Raw genomic sequence first — 23770 nt, forward strand, 5'->3', positions numbered from 1 at the left:
ACAGTTAGTCCTGGATTAAAAAGCACTTTCAATGTAGATTCTCCATTGAGTTGACTTGTTATTGCTGGACTAGGCCTAATCTGTGTACGGGAAACTCTCTCACTACATAAGGACAAAAAATTGCCAAAGTGTTTAAATCATATTCATCATAATTAAATGGTTTCATAATTCCTGAATTCATACCTACATTATCTTGTCAATAGTCTCCTATTAACACATGCTGTTACCACAATTAGCTGTCTGGGTGTGTGTTGAGTCTAAGTGGTGTTGAGCTGTGGTGGGGTAAGACTTGACCTCCATTAGAAGGTGTGGAACCCCAATTAACCATCCAACCCTGGAGGAGCACAGCACCTGGCCACACCTTCTCACTACACATCTGGACCATTTCTGGATGTTTTTCACATCACCTATCGCCATCTACCACCAGAGCCATACAACTGTAGTTATTGTGTCAAGTTGTGAAGGAAAATTCTATACATTTTTTATTTAACATTTATTTCACCAGCTAAGATCCATTAAGGTTAAAAACCTATTTTGGGGGACAACCTGGCAAGAAGGAAAAACAGGGACAAAGCAGTGTGTACATAAAATATGACAGAAAAATACAGAATACACACAAAAGACAAAGTGTCACAATTTCCAGATACATTTGAAGATTAGAAACAACTTGCAGCTATCACAAATGGTGTCGTCGATCAGAGTCTTAAAAACAGGCAAGGACACTAACTGCCCTAACTTTAATATCTTTTGAAGCATGTTCCAGGATAACGGGGCATTATGGGAAAACGATTATTTCCCCATCTCAGTTCTAGCCTTAGGAACAGACAAGGACAGCAGCGACTGTGAACAAAGATCTAGTGATGATAATAACAACAATCAACTACAGTACAGTTCAACTATCTTGAGCATTATTGAATGTTATTATAAGATGCCATTGCTAAAAGATGCATTGTTGCCTTGCTTTTGCCACTGTCAGGCTGACCTATGACATATGGTTCCATTGCAAGCCATGCAATTACAACCCATATGGAGTAATCTGTAGGCCTACTTTAGTTCCTTCTTTGCATGGAATTCCTGATTATCATCAATGTCTCCAATCCTGATGCATATCATATCTACATTTCCAGAGCATTTGAAGCCTATTTGCATAAACAATTTAAATAGGATGAGCCCATGACTGCAAAGTACCGCAAGCAAAGCAATGTGTCTCGCAATAACTCATTTAGTCTATAATCTTAACTGATCTGTTTGCTTTCCCTTCTTTGTTTTTAATCTCACTCTCTCTACAGTATCTCTCTCTCTCTCTCCATTCCTGCTATGGCTTTCCTCTTGCTCAGTCTCTCTGGGTCTCTCTCTCTCTCATTAGGAAGTGTTAGAAACTTGCTGAAGTGAGAAATGCACCGGCGAGAGCTCGTTGTCCTCATTAGAACAAGAAGACAAGAAGAGTGACAAGAGGCAACGAAGGGGAAACAATGGCGACAGTGTTTGATTGTCGAGCCCTGAGCCGGTCGACGGCTTTGTCCCCCCGGAGAACAAAAGCATTTGTTTGCATGTGTTCAACTCCATTCAACTTCACCACGTCCAGGTGCAAAAACCAACTTGGCGAAGAACATCACAACTCATCACACCTTTGCACGGCTGATGACCGGCCAGCAGTCTCCCCCAATCCTCCGGCTGTGGCTGATCAAAGCTCTTGTGTTATAATGTAAATAATGTGCGGACAAATGAATTCTCACTCATTACTTGCATGGCTTTGACTGTAAAGACACAGACAATCATTTGGTGGTAGGCCTACAGTAATCTCTCTCTCACACACACACACACATACACACACACACACTGGCGGTGTTAGAATGATTTAATGCCAATCAGGTTTGGTGATGTTGTTTGTGAACTTGATCTTGGGAACCATTTACAGTAACAGTCAAAAGTTTTGACACGCCTACTCATTCAAGGGTTTCTCTTTATTTTGTCTATTTTCTACATTGTAGAATAATACAACTATGAAATAACACATATGGATTCATGTAGTAACCAAAAAAGTGTTAAACAAATCAAAATATATTTTAGATTTTAGATTCTTCAAAGTACACCTGCCAACTTTACCCGGAAGCCAGCCGCACCAATATGTCGGAGGAAACACCATTCAACTGACAACCAAGGTCAGCCTGCAGGCACCCGGCCTGCCACAAGAAGTCACTAGAGAGCAAAGTCGCTAGAGAGAGATGATTCAAGTAAAGCCCTCCACAGCGAAACCCTCCCCAACCCAGACAACGCTGGGCCAATTGTATCCATCCTACGGGACTCCCGGCCTCAGCCGGTTGTGGCACAGCCCAGGAATAAACCTGGGTCTGTAGTAATGCATCTAGCACTGCTATGCAGTGCCTTAGACCACTACGCCACTCGGGACGCCAGCCAAAACTATTTTCTGTGCTTGTTACTGGATACTGGTGCACTTGTAGTCAGAAATACCCTTTTTTGGTTTAGGCAACAATAGGTCTACATTATTTTCTTCATAAAGCATTTCATACTTTGTGGAGCCTACATTACACAATTTTCTTCATAATGCATTTAATACAAACCTCAACTTTTTAGTGTATACTACACCATTTCTTTCATAATGAATTTTATAAAAGGCTATGTGGAACTGTCTTGGCATAATATGGACTTGGTCTTTTTCCAAATAAGGCAATCTTCTGTATACCACCCCTACCTTGTCACAACACAACTGATTGTCTCAAACGCATTAAGAAGGAAATAAACTCCACAAATGAACTTTTAACAAGGCACATCTGTTTTTTTAAATGCATTCCAGGTGACTACCTCATGAAGCTGGTTGAGAGAATGCCAAGAGGGTGCAAAGCCATCATCAAGACAAAGGGTGGCAACTTTGAAGAATCTCAAATATAAAATATATTTTGACTTGTTTAACACTTTTGTGGTTACTACATGATTCCATGTGTTATTTCATAGTTTTGATGTATTCACTATTATTCTAAAATGTAGAAAACAGTAAAATAAAGAAAAACTCTTGAATGAGTGGGTGTGTCCAAACTTTTGACTGGTACTGTGTAACCCCTACCTTGAGTTCAGTCTTCGCCAATGAGAAACAAGAGGGCCCTGGCTTCATTAGATCAGAACAGGATGGATCAACACTGATTCATATTACTGAATTGCATCCTAAAAAATTATAGTTGTGTTTTGCTGCATAACACACTTACATTATTTGTTGACCCATATTTTTTATTTTATGATATTAGGGATCCCCATTAGCTGCTGCCAAGGCAACAGCTACTCTTCCTGGGGTCCAAACATATTAAGTATTTAGTCAGCCACCATTTGTGCAAGTTCTCCCACTTAAAAAGATGATAGAGGCCTGTAATTTTCATCATAGGTACACTTCAACTATGACAGACAAAATGAGAAAAAAATCCAGAAAATCACATTGTAGGATTTTTAATTAATTTATTAGCAAATTATGGTGGAAAATAAGTATTTGGTCACCTACAAACAAGCAAGATTTCTGGCTCTCACAGACCTGTAACTTCTTCTTTAAGAGGCTCCTCTGTCCTCCACTCGTTACCTGTATTAATAGCACCTGTTTGAACTTGTTATCAGTATAAAAGACACCTGTCCACAACCTCAAACAGTCACACTCCAAACTCCACTATGGCCAAGACCAAAGAGCTGTCAAAGGACACCAGAAACAAAATTGTAGACCTGCACCATGCTGGGAAGACTGAATCTGCAATAGGTAAGCAGCTTGGTTTGAAGAAATCAACTGTGGGAGCAATTATTAGGAAATGGAAGACATACGAGACCACTAATAATCTCCCTCGATCTGGGGCTCCACGCAAGATCTCACCCCGTGGGGTCAAAATGATCACAAGAACAGTAAGCAAAAATCCCAGAACCTCACGGGGGGACATAGTGAATGACCTGCAGAGAGCTGGGACCAAAGTAACAAAGCCTACCATCAGTAACACACTACGCCGCCAGGGATTCAAATCCTGCAGTGCCAGACGTGTCCCCCTGCTTAAGCCAGTACATGTCCAGGCCCGTCTGAAGTTTGCTAGAGAGCATTTGGATGATCCAGAAGAAGATTGGGAGAATGTCATATGGTCAGATGAAACCAAAATATAACTTTTTGGTAAAAACTCAACTCGTCGTGTTTGGAGGACAAAGAATGCTGAGTTGCATCCAAAGAACACCATACCTACTGTGAAGCATGGGGTGGAAACATCATGCTTTGGGGCTGTTTTTCTGCAAAGGGACCAGGACGACTGATCCGTGTAAAGGAAAGAATGAATGGGGCCATGTAGCGTGAGATTTTGAGTGAAAACCTCCTTCCATCAGCAAGGGCATTGAAGATAAAACGTGGCTGGGTCTTTCAGCATGACAATGATCCCAAACACACCACCCGGGCAACGAAGGAGTGGCTTCGTAAGAAGCATTTCAAGGTCCTGGAGTGGCCTAGCCAGTCTCCAGACCTCAACCCCATCTTTGGAGGGAGTTGAAAGTCCATGTTGCCCAGCAACAGCCCCAAAACATCACTGCTCTAGAGGAGATCTGCATGGAGGAATGGGCCAAAATACCAGCAACAGTGTGTGAAAACCTTGTGAAGACTTACAGAAAACGTTTGACCTCTGTCATTGCCAACAAAGGGTATATAACAAAGTATTGAGATAAACTTTTGTTATTGACCAAATACTTATTTTCCACCATAATTTGCACATAAATTCATTACAAATGCTACAATATTATTTTCTGGATTTTTTTCTTCTCATTTTGTCTGTCATAGTTGAAGTGTACCTATGATGAAAATTACAGGCCTCTCTCATCTTTTTAAGTTGGAGAACTTGCACAATTGGTGGCTGACTAAATACTTTTTTGCCCTACTGTATATTATACATAAAACAAAATTTAAAACAGTACATCATATAAAACTGTCACACCACCACATATACACAATACAAAATATATGATACCACCATACAACAATATTACAATGTATGTGTGTAGAGTGTGCGTGCTAGCGCCCGTGTGTCTATGTCTGTCTGTACCTGTGTGTGTATCTCTTCACAGTCCCCGCTGTTCCATAAGCTGTATTTGTATCTGTTTTTTAAATCTGAATCTACTGTTTACATCAGTTACCTGATGTGGAATAGAGTTCCATGTAGCCATGGCTTTATGAAGTACTGTGCACCTCCCATAGTCTGTTCTGGATTTGAGGATTGTAAAGAGACCTCTGGTGGCATGTCTTTTTGTCACGCCCTGACCGTAGAGATCCTTTTATTCTCTATGTTTGTTTGGTCAGGGTGTGACTCGGGTGGGAAACTCTATGTTCTTTGTTTCTATGTTTTGGCCGGGTATGGTTCTCAATCAAGGACAACTGTCTATCGTTGTCTCTGATTGGGAATCATACTTAGGCAGCTTTTTTTCCTTTTGTATTTGTGGGTAGTTGTCTTTGTTAGTGGCCTGTATATCCCTAGTAAGCTTCACGTTCGTTTTTGTTGTTTCTTGTTTTGTTGGCGACGTTTATAATAAAGAAAAATGTACGTTGACCACGCTGCACCTTGGTCATTTTCAAGACGACGTCCGTGACACTTGTGGGGTATGCATGGGTGTCCGAGCTATGAGCTAGTAGTTTAAACAGCCACCTTGGTGAATTCAGCTTGTTAACACCTCTTACAAAAACAAGTAGTGATGAAGTCAATCTCTCCTCCACTTTAAGCCAGGGGAGATTTACATGCATATCATTCATGTAAGCTCTCTGTATACATTTAAGGGCCAGCCGCGCTGCCCTGTTCTGAGCCAATTGCAAGTACCTCTTTGTGGCACCTGACCACACAACTGAACAGTAGTCCAGGTGCAACAAAATTAGAGCCTGTAGGACCTGCCTTGTTGACAGTGTTGTCAAGAAGGAAACATTGAGCTTTATTATGGACAGACTTCTCCCCATCTTAACTACTATTGTATCAACATGTTTTGACCATAACAGTTAACAATCCAGGGTTACTCCAAGCTGTTGTAGTCACCTCAACTTGCTCAAGTTCCACATTACTCATTGCACTATTTAGTTGAGGTTTATGGTTTCGTGAATGATTTGTCCAAATACAATGCTTTTCATAAAAAAAATATTTAGGACTAACTTATTCCTTGCCACCCATTCTGAAACTAACTGCAGCTCTTTTTAAGTGTTGCAGTCATTTCAGTTTGTCACGACTTCCGCCGAAGTCGGCTCCTCTCCTTGTTCGGGCGGCGTTCGGCAGTCGACGTCACCGGTCTTCTAGCCATCGCCGCTCCACTTTTAATTGTTCCATGTCTTGTTTCCCCGCACACCTGGTTTACATTCCCTAATCACACTACATATATATTCCCTCTGTCCCCCCCCCCCCCATGTCTTTGTGTGGAATTGTTTTGTTACATGTTTTGTGTGACGCGCCAGGCTGTTTTTTCCCCGGGTACCGTGTTTAACCCGAAGTATGTTTAATCGTTAAACATTTGCATCATTGTGACTGTTGTCGCGCTTTTCACTTTTGCCATTGGTTGGAGGTTTTTTGACACAGTTGCGTCCGTCTGTTGTTGCTTCTGCCAAATAAAGTGTGCGCCTGATCACAACTCTCTGTTCTCCTGCACCTGACTTCTATACCAGTAGCGCACAACCTGACACAGTCGCTGTAATAGATGATGTATACAGTGTTGAGTCATTCGCATACATAGACACACAGGCTTTACTCAAAGTAATCAAAAAGTAAGGGGCCTAAACAGCTGCCCTGGGGAATTCCTGATTCTACTTGGTTTATGTTGGAGAGGCTTCCATTAAAGTGTGTCTGTTAGACAGGTAACTCTTTATCCACAATATAGCAGGGGGTGTAAAGCCATAACACAAGTTTTTTCATTAGCAGACTATGATCGATAACGTCAAAAGCCGTACTGAAGTCTATCAAAACAGCTCCCACAATCATTTATCATCAACTTCTCTTAGCCAATCATCAGTAATTTGTGTAAGTATTGTGCGTGTTGAATGTCCTTGCCTATAAGCGTGCTGATAGTCTGTTGTTAATTTGTTTACAGTATTTACAGTATTGTATCTTGTATCTTGTCAAACACCATTTTTCCCCAAAGTTTACACAAGCTTTACTTGAGCCAAGCTTTACTATTATTGGGTAGTGGAATGACTTTTTTTCCCTCCAGGCCTGAGGACACCCACTTTCAGGTGGGCTTAGATTGAAGATATGGCAAATAGGAATGGCAATATCATCCACTATTATATATATATATTTTTTACCTCTTTTTCTCCCAAATTTTGTGGTATCCAATTAGTAGTAGTTATTGTCTTGTTTCATCGCTGCAACTACTGTACGGACACCGGGAGAGGCGAAGGTCGAGAGCCATGTGTCCTCAGAAACCCAACCAAGGCACACTTCTTCTTGACACAACGCACATACAACCCGGAAGCCAACCGCACCAATGTGTCAGAGGAAACACCGTACACCTAGCGACCTGGTCAGCGTGCACTGCACCTGGACCGCCACAGGAGTCGCTAGTGTGCGATGAGACAAGGATATCCCTGCCGGCCAAACCCTCCCTGAACCCGGACGGCACTGGGACAATTGTGCGTCGCCCCATGAGCCCCCGGTCGCGGCCGGCCTGGGCTCGAACCCAGAATCTCTGGTGGCACAGATGCAGTGCCTTAGACCACTGCGCCACACGGGAGGCCTATCCTCAATTTTTTTACTTCCAATTTTCAATTTCAGGTTATTAGATGTATAAGTTTCAGTAACAAAAGAACACCATGGTTATAATAACACTTTAAACAGGTAATTTAACACTGATAAATTAACGTATGTAAATTGGACAGTCACGGAGGATTTTCGCTGAATAAATGGTCAGGACATACTGTAGCACTTTCTATTCAGCTTCAGGCTACTTTGATGTAAGGCTTGACAACACCTGTAGTAACTACCTCTATCCGTCACACCCATTGTTGCTTATCCATTGATCACAAGATATACAGTTGAAGTCTGAAGTTTACATACACTTAGGTTGGAGTCATTAAAACTCATTTTTCAACCACTCCACAAATTTCTTGTTAACAAACTATAGTTTTGGCAAGTCAGTTAGGACATCTAGGCTAATTGATATAATTTGAGTCAATTGGAGGTGTACCTGTGGATGTATTTCAAGGCCTACCTTCAAACTCAGTACATCTTTGTTTGACATCATGGGAAAATCAAAATAAATCAGCCAATACCTCATAAAAAAAATTGTAGACCTCCACAAGTCTGGTTCATCCTTGGGAATAATTTCCAAATGCCTGAAGGTACCACGTTCATCTGTACAAACAATAGTAAGCAAGTATAAACACCATGGGACCACGCAGCCGTCATACCGCTCAGGAAGGAGATGCATTCTGTCTCCTAGAGATGAACGTACTTTGGTGCGAAAAGTGCAAATCAATCCCAAAACAACAGCAAAGGACCTTGTGAAGATACTGGAGGAAACAGGTAGAAAAGTATCTATATCCACAGCAAAAACGAGTCCTATATCGACAAAACCTGAAAGGCCCCTCAGCAAGGAAGAAGCCACTGCTCCAAAACCGCCATAAAAAAGCCAGACTTCGATTTTCAACTGCACATGGGGACAAAGATCGTACTTTTTGGAGAAATGTCCTCTGGTCTGATGAAACTAAAATAGAACTGTTTGGCCATAATGACCATCATTATGTTTGGAGGAAAAAGGGGGAGGCTTGCAAGCCGAAGAACACCATCCCAACTGTGAAGCACGAGGGTGGCAGCATCATGTTGTGGGGTTGCTTTGCTGCAGGAGGGACTGGTGCACTTCACAAAATAGATGGCATCATGAGGGAGGAAAATTATGTGGATATATTGAAGCAACATCTCAAGACATCAGTCAGGAAGTGAAAGCTTGGTCGCAAATAGCTCTTTCAAATGGACAATGACCCCAAGCATACTTACAAAGTTGTGGCAAAATGGCTTAAGGACAACAAAGTCAATATATTGGAGTGGCCATCACAAAGCCCTGACCTCAATCCTATAGAAAATGTGTGGGTAGAACTGATAAAGCATGTGCGAGCAAGGAGGCCTACAAACCTGACTCAGTTACACCAGCTCTGTCAGGAGGAATGGGCCAAAATTCACCCAACTTATTGTGGGAAGCTTGTGGAAAGCTACCAGAAGCGATTGGCACAAGTTAAACAATTTAAAGGCAATGCTACCAAATACTAATTGAGTGTATGTAAACTTCTGACGCACTGGGAATGTGATGAAAAAAATAAAAGCTGAAATAAATCCTTATCTCTACTATTATTCTGACATTTCACATTGTTAAAATAAAGTGGTGATCCTAACTGACCTAAGACAGGGAATTTTTCAGGAATTGTGAAGAACTGAGTTTAAATGTATTTGGCTAAGGTGTATGTAAACTTCCGACTTCAACTGTATCAACTGTATCAATGTAATTACACCCAACACAATGTTGAAAACCAGAATGCTTCCTAACACTAGATCACATAACTAGACGTGAGCTGAATGTGATCCCAACGCTGCCACCAATACAACAGAAGAAAGTGAAAGCTGCAACAGGGACTCTAACCAGGGCTCATTCGTGGCAAAGTCAACTCTAAGGGCTGCTACCATGAAAGCCTAGTAGGCCTCGGGCAGAGGCAGTAGGCCTACAATGCTGGCATATGCCTTGTTACAATAGCCTGAGTATATAACATGATTGACACGACCGTAATAATAATCATTAAACAGCCTTGGACGTGTCATAAGTGTATGCCAACATAATTCATTATTTTACATTAACCTGTTTAACTGCATTGATATGGCTTAATTGATAAAAGTCCAGACTCGTTATAGACGCAAATACCATGCAGTTGATTCAGGGGGATTTAAACAATTTTTTTTTTTTAGGTCTTCTTTTTCCCCACCTTTGTTGATGAATTCATTTCCCATTATGAAAATGTATCCCCATTCCCCAATCAAATACCTTCATCATATCACCCTTTTTGTTGTTGTTGACAAATACAGCTTTTAACTCCAATTTGGCAACACTTATAAAATCCGACATAGCACCAGTATCCCAAAGTATTAAGCAAAAACATATTATATTATAAGTATTTCGGGTGACAATCTGGTTGATTAACAATATTGGGTTGTTAACATGTTTTTTAAAAATATGTATATAAATAAATGTGGGACACAAAAAAGGCAGTGTGGAGCACCATTTGCCCAAAATGCATTGCTCCAATAACTTTTAAAAGATTGTTCTGAAGTTTTCCCCCAAAACTGTTTTTTTTTAAATCTACGAACGAAGTCACACAAAAATGTGTGTTATATTCCTACGAATTAAGTCTCACAAAAATGTATGTATTTTCACACGAATTAAGCCACACAAAAACGCACAAAATCTGCTGAAATACTTTTTGTACATATTTGCACGAATTGTGTGTTGGAAATGTATACACTTGAACGTACTGCTGTCCGTGTTCTACAATTTTTCCATCTGTAGTCTAAAAGCATCCACAGTAATTAGCATCCATTTGACACCTTGCACTTTCCCCAATAAATAAGTTGACACGCAAAAATTGTACCTGCCGCACCTGTCCTTGGAGTAGCCGACCGTCAATATAAAAGCGTATGTCATTATATCTTTATCCTGTTACGTTAAGCATTCCTATTAAAAACAATATTCCAGGAGGCTTTTGGTTTATGATTCCATGCTGCAGATACTGGGGCCTGATATTTTGATAAGGGCAGAGTTGGGTTACCCTCAGCTGCTCTGGGGAGCTGGCGAGAGAGAGAGAGAGGGAGGATTTTCGCATTCTTATAAAGACCGCTGGATGCGCTTGTAGTGCTCAGTAGACAGTAGACAGACACACAGAGAGAATACAGTTGTGGCAGGACTGGACCGGTAACGCAGAATGGCTCAGAACGGAACAACAGAGAACGGGGTGACCGGGGCGAATGGCGATGGGAGCCCTCCCATGCCTTTTCCCCAGCCCGTCAAAGTGCAAGAGATACGCCACACCAAGGTGAGACGCACGTCTTATTAAGTAACATAGCAGCAATCACTGAATAGTGAAAATGTAATGTGAAAAAAAATATTAAGCCGAAACATCTGAAACACCAGTATGCACAAACAACTGTTTAACTGTTTTGAACTATATATATAGTACTACTGCATTGTTGGGAAAGAGCATTCAAGAAAATAATTTCATGGGCTAGTTAGTGCACGTACTGTACTAGTTAGTGCACGTGACCATAAAAACGTGAAACTTGAGTGTAAGGTATAAGGTATAATATAATGTCATGGTACATGTTTAAGACATCATAAACCAGGGGAGGTGAATTCCGTCAAGTTATTGTAATGCATGTTAGTCTGTAGCCTGTGCACAGGCTAGAGGTGGTGGTGTGCCTGTTGGTGTGCTATCCATGTCTTCATATTGGAGTTGGATCCAAAAGACTGCGTTCAAAATATATTTGAAAAACAAAAAACACACTTGAGTTATGCTCCTGTGTTATATTGCTTACTGATCGTAGCCTAATGAACAGGTGCGTTGTAAAACAGTCTTTTTTTTAAACAGCTCTTTCTTTGTGTCCAACAGATTTTTATCAACAATGAGTGGCACACCTCTCTCAAAGGAAAGACGTTTCAGACCTTCAATCCTGCAACAGGTGTCAAAATCTGTGAAGTGGAAGAAGCAGACAAAGTATGTACCTAAAACATACATTCATGTTTGATTAGGCCAATGTCTTAATTACTAAGTTGACTTGAGGAAATAAGGAATGTTTGCTAAATCAAATGAACAGAATTGTATTACTACTACTGCAGTGATCCTGTCTTCTCTCTTCATCTGGTTCTGATTGGGTTCCAGGGACTGCAGGGGGTCTGCCAAAATATATAGATATATATACGTTTTTTCTCCATTGTTTTTATGGATATCGCTAGCAACAACAGAATAAACACATTTTTAATTACATACCTACAGTAGAAAATAGGATAATATTTTAACTTTATTTGCCAACTCCTAATATTGAGCAAATTACACTCATTGGAGCTGATACACTGGCTGGAGTGTCTGACATAGGCTTTGAAAAAGCACCAGTCAATAGGCTACCTGTCAATAGTCTACCTGTCAGTAGGCTACCAGTCAATAAGCTACCTGTCAAAAGGCTACGAGTCAATAAGCTACCTGTCAATAGGCTACCAATCAATAGGTTACCAGTCAATAAGCTACCTGTCAATAGGCTACCTGTCAATAAGCTACCTGTCAATAGGCTACCAATCAATAGGTTACCAGTCAATAGGCTACCTGTCAATAGGCTACCTGTCAATAGGCTACCAGTCAATAAGCTACCAGTCAATAGGCTACCAGTCAATAGGCTACCAGTCAATAGGCTACCAGTCAGTAGGCTATCTGTCAATAGGCTAAAAGTGTGGCAAATGCCGTTCACTGCTGGTTAGCTTTCTTGACTTGGACATGTCTGCTAAGACATGGCTAACCTTAGTTTAAACAGCTAAAACTCTTAGCGAAAATCTGTTTGGAGTTACTACCTTTCTAGCTAATAGTCTGTTAAAGACTACACTTCCTCTTCCAATTATAATGTGGGGAGGTCAAAATAATTAAAAGTATTTACCAAATCTATTAATTTTAAAATGTTGATTACTTCTCATTATTATTATTTAACTAGGCAAGTCAGTTAAGAACAAATTCTTATTTTCAATGACGGATTAGAAACGGTGGGTTAACTGCCTGTTCAGGAGCAGAACAGCAGATATTTACCTTATCAGCTCGGGGATTTGATCTTGCAACCTTCCGGTTACTAGTCCAACGCTCTACCTGTCGCCCAAGACATGAAATAAATGTTTTTGCTAACGTATGATGGGGGTCCCTGGGTCGCCAGTTTACCTGGGAGGGGATCCCTGGGTCGCCAGCTTACCTGGGAGGGGGTCCCTGGGTCGCCAGTTTACCTGGGAGGGGGTCCCTGGGTCGCCAGTTTACCTGGGAGGGGGTCCCTGGGTCGCCAGTTTACCTGGGAGGGGGTCCCTGGGTCGCCAGTTTACCTGGGAGGGGGCCCTGCGTCGCCAGTTTACCTGGGAGGGGGTCCCTGGGTCGCCAGTTTACCTGGGAGGGGGTCCCTGGGTCGCCAGTTTACCTGGGAGGGGGTCCCTGGGTCGCCAGTTTACCTGGGAGGGGGCCCTGCGTCGCCAGTTTACCTGGGAGGGGGTCCCTGGGTCGCCAGTTTACCTGGGAGGGGGCCCTGGGTCGCCAGTTTACCTGGGAGGGGGTCCCTGGGTCGCCAGTTTACCTGGGAGGGGGTCCCTGGTCAATTAAAGGTTGAAGACCTTTGATCTTGGCCTACATGTTTAATTTCCTTTTACATAGCCTTTAAAACCAAGAGAGTGACTGTCTATCAACTCAATGTCAAGGTCTTTTATTAGGCTACAGACAAAAATACATTTTTGTGAATTAATTAGGCCTATCAATTATCATTAGCCTGCTCATAATTGTAACTTATGCAAAACAATATTACCCATATAAATGTTTTAGGTGGGTTGTCAGTTGTCTGTGTGAAAGCTGTTGATGTGTACCTGCAGGCAGATGTGGACAAGGCTGTTAAGGCTGCCAGAGCGGCCAGCCAGAGGGGCTCGCCGTGGCGAAGGATGGACGTGTCAAGCCGGGGGCGACTCCTGCACAAGCTCGCTGACCTGATGGAGAGGGACCGGGCACTGCTAGCGGTAAGCTGTGGATGTAACGGCCTACTAACCTTATTTGTCTTTAGACTGTAGAAGGCTACAACTAGCAGCCTATTGGTAAACTTGACATCTGTCACCTGCGTTGTGAAGGTAGCCTATCATCTAGTTTGGGTGTCCAGAAAGAATTGACAGCAGCAGCGCAGTGCGCAATGCACCAGACGCTGAAGGTGCATGATCTGTGATTGAAAATCTTTTCCATGCTAGTATGTCGCGACTCGAGTAATATATATTTTTCAGTTCTACACTTGTTGCTATATAATCCCCACACAACCTTGACATTCATTCTAATATTGTTGGTGAGTGTCTGTGTGCCTGTGTGTGTCACAAGATTAAAAAAAAGTTTAACTGACATGGAATTGTATTGACAGTGGACTAATGGACAAAATACCAAAATATAGTTTTGGAGTGTAGTATTACTTTAACCTAAAAAAATAGAACAGCCTTTTGTCAATAATCAAATCATTTCCATACAAAGCATCTATCAAAAACATATGTTTAAGTTGATATAGACTGACCAGGTGAATCCAGGTGAAAGCTACTGTATGATCCCTCATTGATGTTACTTAAATCCACTTCAATCAGTGTAGATGAAGGGGAGGAGACCGGTTAAATGAGTTTTAAGCCTTGAGAAAATTGAGATATGGGTTGTGATTGTGTGCCATTCAGAGGGTGAATGGGCAAGACACAAGATTTAAGTGCCTTTGAACGGGACATGGTAGTAGGTGCCAGGTGGGTGCAACTGAATATTAGGAAGGTGTTCGTAATGTTTGGTATATTCATTGTATAGATGAGTTAGAACAATGTTTTGGCCAACTTAAAATGTGAGGCTTATGCAACACTTATCATTTGGTGGGTGTTTATATTTCTCCTATTTCACATATCTGCAAGTGTCTATTAATACGCATGCATGAATGTGTTTTCTGCATACCGATATCCCAACTCTCCCTGAGAGAGGGTCTGCCATAATTAACAGCAACCCCTGGAGCTATTAGGGTTAAGTGTCTTGCTCCAGGCCACATCAACAGATTTGCGGCTCAAGGATTTGAACTAGCAACTTTTTAGTTATTGGCCCAACGTTGAAAAACACAAGGCTACCTGCAGCCACTTCTCCAAAAAGTTGGGTCAACTCAAAAAGGCTGTGGAACTAATGTAGTTACTAAAAGATCTTGAGTTGGGCCACCTTGGATTATTTTAGACAGTGTAAATCAGATATTACAGTGGTGGGTGATCCAAGCCCAGTTCCAATGCCTTCTCACGTGTTCCAATGCCTTTTCAATTGAGTTTCCAGATTGCATTAGGAGTCAGATTTGTAAATGAAACATTACAGATGAGAGTGAAGTCATATTATGGGATTGCATGTGGCTGCTAATTGAAAACATGTTTTGGGAGGGCTGCTTGTGCTGGGGTATCACTAATTACGCTAATCCCTGTTCTGTTTGTGGGGGAAATAAAGACCAGATTTAGCATTTAGCTCAATGAATAGATACAGGAGAAATCTATTGGTGTTCTAGCTCTGTGGCAGTGCTTCGTCTCTCATTATCTGTCCATTTGTAGTGGGTTGAATTAGATCTTATTGGTCAGATAGCCTACATATGTCATTTTGGGGCCGCACTTGATCTGGTTCTCCCATAGAGATAGATAGAGGACTCTAGTGCCCAAAAGTCTGATTTAGTATTGGCAGTGTCATTGAGGCCTTTCACCATTTTGAAGTAGCCAAATCGGTGGGAATTCCAATGGGTTAAGGAAGGAACACAAAATTATGTAGCAGATCCGCACTCAAAAAGGAGATTCAAGGTTTCTTTATAGTATTTTGTTAATTCGGGGGAGGTAGATAGACAAACATTTCGGCCTTCCTAAGCCTTCGCCAGTGTAATTCACAAGGATCACATAATTCCATCAGGGTCATCAGGAGGGATCAGCTAATGAACTATACTTGTAAGCAAACATTCTGCAGGTGGCAGTAAATCGCCAGCTTTGACTTGATACCTGTTCAGACAACACACTCCAGGTGACAGTATGCAGCCTTTCAGTTTGATTAACAACTCATAGAAGTAGTACTAGAAGAAAATTGACTACTTCAAAATGGAGATGCCAGTGCGCTCACAGATGCCATAATAGGACTGATACAAAGTCCTCTATCATTTTCTATTGGTTCTCCCAAACCCCAAGGTAAATCAAGCGCACCTCAAATACTTTCAAGTAGGCTTATTTTAAAGTATTTGACGTGTGTATTTGCCCCAGGTTTTTAGTAAACACTTGACTTGTGTCTCCCTTGAGACAGTCAATCAGAGAACTTGAGTATCATAGCACCGTATAAGTGTACAAATCATGTTTGACACAGTGGGTCTCACCATACAATATTTTTCTCTTCCCCAACACATTCGGCATAGTGGTTTCAAGCAGCTTGTGTCTGTCAAAGAGTTTAGTAACTTACGTACAGTCGCTTTTTGAAATATTGTCAAACGCACGACGTCATGGATTGCTTTTGTCGAGGTTTTTGTCCACCCCTCTGCTCTATAGAAATGATTGTTCATCTAGATTTGAAAAACATTTGATACGACATTCAGATTCAGATGGATGTGTTGTATTTTCTGGTCATCTAATGTTCCAGCTCACTGCAGCCATGGCTACACAGAGAGACAACCGTGCTAGCGATGTCAGCGGTGCCGAACCCTGGCCTCTCCTCAGCCTCCTATTAGCATTATTATTATTAGCATTATTACTTTTCTTTCTGAACCCATGAACTCCCACAGCATATTCACTTCTTGGCGCACGTCGAGGGCATAAAACCTTGTTTTGTAGCAACCAAGGGGTTGATGGTGCTGTGCTTGCAGCCGACTGAGTACAAGATGACAGAAACGCTCAAAATAGATTTTTGAGAACATATATTATTAGTTATTTTTTGTTCCACAACAGCTATTTTATTCTCCTATTGAGATGATTCTGCCTCAGGTTCCCCAGAAGTTAGGATAGCCTGCATTAACGTGTCCTTAATGCACTATGTTCAATGTTTCTGATTCTTTTTTTACAGACTATGGAGACTATAGACACTGGGAAGCCATTCCTTCATTCTTTCTTCATTGATCTGGACGGCAGCATCAAAACCCTTAGATACTATGCCGGTTGGGCCGACAAGATACATGGCAAAACCATGCCTGTAGGTAAGTGTCTCTGTGCTGCTTTAAAACCTTTTAGATTGCCAGGCTACTACTTTCACCTACAGGTATAGTGCATTATGATTTGTTAAATGCACGTAGGCTTACAACCCCTTATAACGTCTCATTATCATCTCGTAATAATCCAGTTATTACCATTTCATACATTTATAATACAACAACATTTCCAAACAGTGTTATTATATGCTTATCACAGGTAATAATGCATTATAACAGCCAGCTTTTATTAAAGTATTTCCCAAAAAGGTCCATGACCTGTCAATCTGATCAAGCTGTTTCTCAACAATCACTTGTCTCTCTCCTTTGTGGCTTAATGGCTCACATAGACTTTCTGTCCACTATATGATTAGCCCACTGGTTCCGCCCAGTCGTCAAGAAACAAGTTAATTAGCGGTCGAGTCACTCAGCCAATCCATCAATTGTCCACAGCCCTGGGTGGCATCTCGTCCGTCCTCTTAATAGTTCCCCCTATCGCAGTGTCAAAAACCATCCTCGGCCGCCACGGCAGGACGTCAGATAGACAAAACAGGCTTCCCTATTTCCTCCTGATTAGATTCCAATGGGGCAGTTGAGAGACGAAAGGCTGGCGAGGACAAAGGAAGAGGAAGAGGGGGCTGATGGTAATCAGCGAGGTGCAACAGTCTGTGTCGGGATTAGCTGAGAATCAGACACTCCAGATCAGTGCCTGATCAACGCCTCTGAGTTAGCCCCCCTCTCCTCTCCTCTCTCCTCTCTCCTATCCCCTCTCTTCTCTCTACTCTCTTCTCCCCTCCTCTCCTCCCCTCTCTCCTCTCCTCTTCTCTCTCCTCTCTTCTCCCCTCCTCTCCTCTCACCTCTCCCCTCTCTCCTCTCCTCTCCTCTCCTCTCCTCTCCTCTCCTCTCCTCTCCTCTCCTCTCGTCCCTTCTGTGTCCTCTCCTTTATCCTCTTCCCGCTCTCTGTCTCAGGAGCAAGTCACTGACTTAGATCATTATTTTCCTCTGGTAGATATCTGCAAGGCCCTCTCTCCTCTATCAGCATTTGTCAGTAGCAACTCCCAGACTAAGATGACTATCCCCTGGTATAATAGTCTGTATACAGTCACTCTTCTACCTGTCAGGAACAACTCCCAGACTAAGATGACTGTCCCCTGGTATAATAGTCTGTATACAGTCACTCCTCTACCTGTCAGGAACAACTCCCAGACTAAGATGACTATCCCCTGGTATAATAGTCTGTATACAGTCACTCCTCTACCTGCCAGTAGCAACTTGGTGACTTATAAACAGCTCTGGGCCCGGAGTCTGGTCGAGCAGGTAACGCTCTCACCTTTAGAACCATATATATACCCCCTGAGATGGGGCTGCTGGTTCGATCCCCACATCAGCCCTACATATTTCTGCTCTCTCTACTCTGTCTCTCTACTCCTAACCTGTCATGAAAATAATACAAATACGAAAGGAGTTTGGAATTCCTCTCTCCTTAAAAAAAACACACACAAAAAAACGCTCTGGGCCTAAATAAGCAAAGGTGCACTGCTCAAAAGTAGTGCACTACATGGGGAATAGGGTGCCATTTGGGACACAGCCTAATTCTCTCTACTCTACTGTATGTCCCATGTCCACTCCCCTGGCTATGGAAATGGAACCGTTGATAAGCTGTAAAGTGTGGGATGAGTGGGCTCACCCAGGACACAGGGAGATAATTGGTCCTGGGTGTGTAGCAGTCTGTCTGGCTGTAATCACCACATACATCAATAAAAGAAACAAGACAAGGTCACGGAGTGAGAGTGTCAGATTGAACCCATTATCTAGGCTATCAGCTGGGCTTTTGACATGTCCGTGTGTGGAGGTGGAGGGGGATCATGCAAAATGTCACGGAAGGAAGTAAGGTGCCAAAAGTAGAGCACTATATCGGGAATAGGGTGTCATTAAGGCAGCATTGGAGTCAGTAAGTTGTTCCCGCTAGTTGCTATGTCAGAAGGATGGACCTTAGTTGCACAGATACTGTGGTACAGTAGTGAAAAAGGATTTTGGAATGTCTTGTGTTGGTGTAAGTTCATGTTACTGTGCAGTATTATACATGTATTTTTAAAATAGACCGTTTCCTGTCTGTGTTTTATGGCGGCCTACCTTGGAGTTGTGCTGTTAGAGTTGAGGGCACTAAACACTTTGGTTGCACCGCAGTAGACTATCGGTGGAACAATTGCTGCAACGCATGTGCAACATGGCACACTAACATGTTGTAACCACAGTTGTTGGTGCAGGGTTTTAACAAAGCTTTCAGTACCCGCAACACCCCAAGTAAGTACATTCTGCTGAACAGAGTAGTTTAAGGTCAACTCTATCGCATAAACATTCCAACTTAACTTATTTATAGTTCAACTGTATTTACCCTAAAAAAAGCCAGTTGACTGCTACAGAGAACGAGGAGGGTGGGACATTGCAGCAATTAAATGGAGGGGGGGGGGGGGGGGGGGTGTTAGAGATGGGGGACGCTTTTAATTGCCCCTCCATTCCAAGAAGGTCAAGGGTGACATTTCACTCTGAACAATAGAGGAGGAGCAGGGCACAGGGACTTTTAGAACGGGCAGAGGAGGAGCAGGGCACAGGGACTTTTAGAACGGGCAGAGGAGGAGCAGGGCACAGGGACTTTTAGAACGGGCAGAGGAGGAGCAGGGCACAGGGACTTTTAGAACGGGCAGAGGAGGAGCAGGGCACAGGGACTTTTAGAACTGGCAGAGGAGGAGCGGCAAAATGACTGTGTGCTCCCCATTTATATGGAGAGGAGATTTTTGACCATCATTCGAAAATGCAAATGCAAAATAAATGGGAAAGGATGCCACATTTAAATAGACTGTAAACTAAATAAATGAGAAAGGATGCCACATTTAAACAGACTGTAAACTAAATAAATGAGAAAGGATGCCACATTTAAACAGACTGTAAACTAAATAAATGAGAAAGGATGCCACATTTAAACAGACTGTAAACTAAATAAATGAGAAAGGATGCCACATTTAAACAGACTGTAAACTAAATAAATGAGAAAGGATGCCACATTTAAACAGACTGTAAACTAAATAAATGAGAAAGGATGCCACATTTAAACAGACTGTAAACTAAATAAATGGGAAAGGATGCCACATTTAAACAGACTGTAAACTAAATAAATGAGAAAGGATGCCACATTTAAACAGACTGTAAACTAAATAAATGAGAAAGGATGCCACATTTAAACAGACTGTAAACTAAATAAATGAGAAAGGATGCCACATTTAAACAGACTGTAAACTAAATAAATGGGAAAGGATGCCACATTTAAACAGACTGTAAACTAAATAAATGAGAAAGGATGCCACATTTAAACAGACTGTAAACTAAATAAATGAGAAAGGATGCCACATTTAAACAGACTGTAAACTAAATGAATGAGAAAGGATGCCACATTTAAACAGACTGTAAACTAAATAAATGAGAAAGGATGCCACATTTAAACAGACTGTAAACTAAATAAATGAGAAAGGATGCCGCATTTAAACAGACTGTAAACTAAATAAATGAGAAAGGATGCCACATTTAAACAGACTGTAAACTAAATAAATGAGAAAGGATGCCACATTTAAAAAGACTGTAAACTAAATAAATGAGAAAGGATGCCACATTTAAACAGACTGTAAACTAAATAAATGAGAAAGGATGCCACATTTAAACAGACTGTAAACTAAATAAATGAGAAAGGATGCCACATTTAAACAGACTGTAAACTAAATAAATGAGAAAGGATGCCACATTTAAACAGACTGTAAACTAAATAAATGAGAAAGGATGCCACATTTAAACAGACTGTAAACTAAATAAATGAGAAAGGATGCCACATTTAAACAGACTGTAAACTAAATAAATGAGAAAGGATGCCACATTTAAACAGACTGTAAACTAAATAAATGAGAAAGGATGCCACATTTAAACAGACTGTAAACTAAATAAATGAGAAAGGATGCCACATTTAAAAAGACTGTAAACTAAATAAATGAGAAAGGATGCCACATTTAAACAGACTGTAAACTAAATAAATGAGAAAGGATGCCACATTTAAACAGACTGTAAACTAAATAAATGAGAAAGGATGCCACATTTAAACAGACTGTAAACTAAATAAATGAGAAAGGATGCCACATTTAAACAGACTGTAAACTAAATAAATGAGAAAGGATGCCACATTTAAACAGACTGTAAACTAAATAAATGAGAAAGGATGCCACATTTAAACAGACTGTAAACTAAATGAATGAGAAAGGATGACACATTTAAACAGACTGTAAACTAAATAAATGAGAAAGGATGCCACATTTAAACAGACTGTAAACTAAATAAATGAGAAAGGATGCCACATTTAAACAGACTGTAAACTAAATAAATGAGAAAGGATGCCACATTTAAACAGACTGTAAACTAAATAAATGAGAAAGGATGCCACATTTAAACAGACTGTAAACTAAATGAATGAGAAAGGATGACACATTTAAACAGACTGTAAACTAAATAAATGAGAAAGGATGCCACATTTAAACAGACTGTAAACTAAATAAATGAGAAAGGATGCCACATTTAAACAGACTGTAAACTAAATAAATGAGAAAGGATGCCACATTTAAACAGACTGTAAACTAAATAAATGAGAAAGGATGCCACATTTAAACAGACTGTAAACTAAATAAATGAGAAAGGATGCCACATTTAAACAGACTGTAAACTAAATAAATGAGAAAGGATGCCACATTTAAACAGACTGTAAACTAAATAAATGAGAAAGGATGCCACATTTAAACAGACTGTAAACTAAATAAATGGGAAAGGATGCCACATTTAAACAGACTGTAAACTAAATAAATGAGAAAGGATGCCACATTTAAACAGACTGTAAACTAAATAAATGAGAAAGGATGCCACATTTAAAAAGACTGTAAACTAAATAAATGAGAAAGGATGCCACATTTAAAAAGACTGTAAACTAAATAAATGAGAAAGGATGCCACATTTAAACAGACTGTAAACTAAATGAATGAGAAAGGATGCCACATTTAAACAGACTGTAAACTAAATAAATGAGAAAGGATGCCACATTTAAACAGACTGTAAACTAAATGAATGAGAAAGGATGCCACATTTAAACAGACTGTAAACTAAATAAATGAGAAAGGATGCCACATTTAAATAGACTGTAAACTAAATAAATGAGAAAGGATGCCACATTTAAACAGACTGTAAACTAAATAAATGAGAAAGGATGCCACATTTAAACAGACTGTAAACTAAATAAATGAGAAAGGATGCCACATTTAAACAGACTGTAAACTAAATAAATGAGAAAGGATGCCACATTTAAACAGACTGTAAACTAAATAAATGAGAAAGGATGCCACATTTAAACAGACTGTAAACTAAATAAATGAGAAAGGATGCCACATTTAAACAGACTGTAAACTAAATAAATGAGAAAGGATGCCATGGAGAGAGATTGATAATGAGCCTCTCGTTGTTGTGTTGTTGTTTCTCCAGATGACACGTTCATGTGTTTCACCAGACATGAGCCCGTAGGTGTGTGTGGAGCCATCATCCCAGTAAGTAGGACCAGTGTTTTGTGTTTGTGTTTGTGACTGTAATAATTATACATGTAGAATCTGCTGGCAGGATGTGCACAAGTAATAAACACATACTACAGCTGTACTACAGCTAAACACAATGACCTGGCAAATAGAAGTGGTCAATTTCACCTACATTGACTGAAAAATGCATGCGCACACACACACGCACCCACCCAACGACCAGAGGTGTACAGTGCAGTGAGTTTACCTTCACTGTATCAGAATCCCCACAGACGATAGCCATGGGACCCAGATACAGTACAGGCCTACACACACACACGCACCCACCCAACGACCAGAGGTGTACAGTGCAGTGAGTTTACCTTCACTGTATCAGAATCCCCACAGACGATAGCCATGGGACCCAGATACAGTACAGGCCTACACACACACACGCACCCACCCAACGACCAGAGGTGTACAGTGCAGTGAGTTTACCTTCACTGTATCAGAATCCCCACAGACGATAGCCATGGGACACAGATACAGTACAGGCCTACACACACACACACCCACCCAACGACCAGGGGTGTACAGTGCAGTGAGTTTACCTTCACTGTATCAGAATCCCCACAGACGATAGCCATGGGACACAGATACAGTACAGGCCTACACACACACACGCACCCACCGACCAGGGGTGTACAGTACAGCAGACTGTTGGAGATTTACAATCGTGATGGATGAACGTCATGTTGGAACCAAAACTCTCCTTTATTCTAAAGACAAGGGAGAATGTTATCGTGCATGCATGTGTGCGTGCGTGCGTGCGTGCTTGCATGCGTGCTTGCGTGTGTGTGTGTGTGTGTGCCAAACACAAGAGCCGTTCCTCATGCTTTTAACTGTCAGTGCTGTCACCCCAAAAAACATATTATTCTGTGCCTCAGCTCCAAGGGCATTACGTGTCCCTGGCACATACAGAAATATAACTCTTAGCATGCGTGTTGACAGTCATAGATCAGTGGAGCTGCAGCAATAACGAGATAGTTAAATCAGGTTACGCCCCAAATGGCACCCTAGTACCTACATAGTGCACTACTTTTGACTGAGCACTATAGGCTGTAGTACACTATATAGGGAATAGGGTGTCATTTGGAATGCATTAGAATAAATTATCCCATTATATTCTCAGGTAACATCTTTCTTGAAAGTGAATTTTGAGGTAAATGCAACTTTATTTGGAAT

General features: G+C 41.2%; 1 protein-coding gene across 2 annotated transcripts in view; it reads left to right on the forward strand.

Moving 5' to 3' along the window:
* The first annotated feature begins 10886 nt into the window (after positions 1-10886).
* LOC110511357 (aldehyde dehydrogenase family 1 member A3) overlaps positions 10887-23770 on the forward strand; it is a 35260-nt gene continuing 22376 nt past the window's right edge. For both annotated transcript variants that reach the window (XM_036981270.1, XM_036981271.1), the window contains exons 1-5: positions 10887-11059; positions 11633-11737; positions 13627-13767; positions 16817-16946; positions 22500-22561. In XM_036981270.1, the coding sequence (XP_036837165.1) occupies positions 10949-11059; positions 11633-11737; positions 13627-13767; positions 16817-16946; positions 22500-22561 (549 nt within the window). In that variant the 5' untranslated portion in view covers positions 10887-10948. The remainder of the gene's footprint in view (positions 11060-11632; positions 11738-13626; positions 13768-16816; positions 16947-22499; positions 22562-23770) is intronic.

The sequence above is a fragment of the Oncorhynchus mykiss genome, chromosome 6 (genome assembly GCF_013265735.2).
Source record: "Oncorhynchus mykiss isolate Arlee chromosome 6, USDA_OmykA_1.1, whole genome shotgun sequence".
Lineage (NCBI taxonomy): Eukaryota > Metazoa > Chordata > Actinopteri > Salmoniformes > Salmonidae > Oncorhynchus > Oncorhynchus mykiss.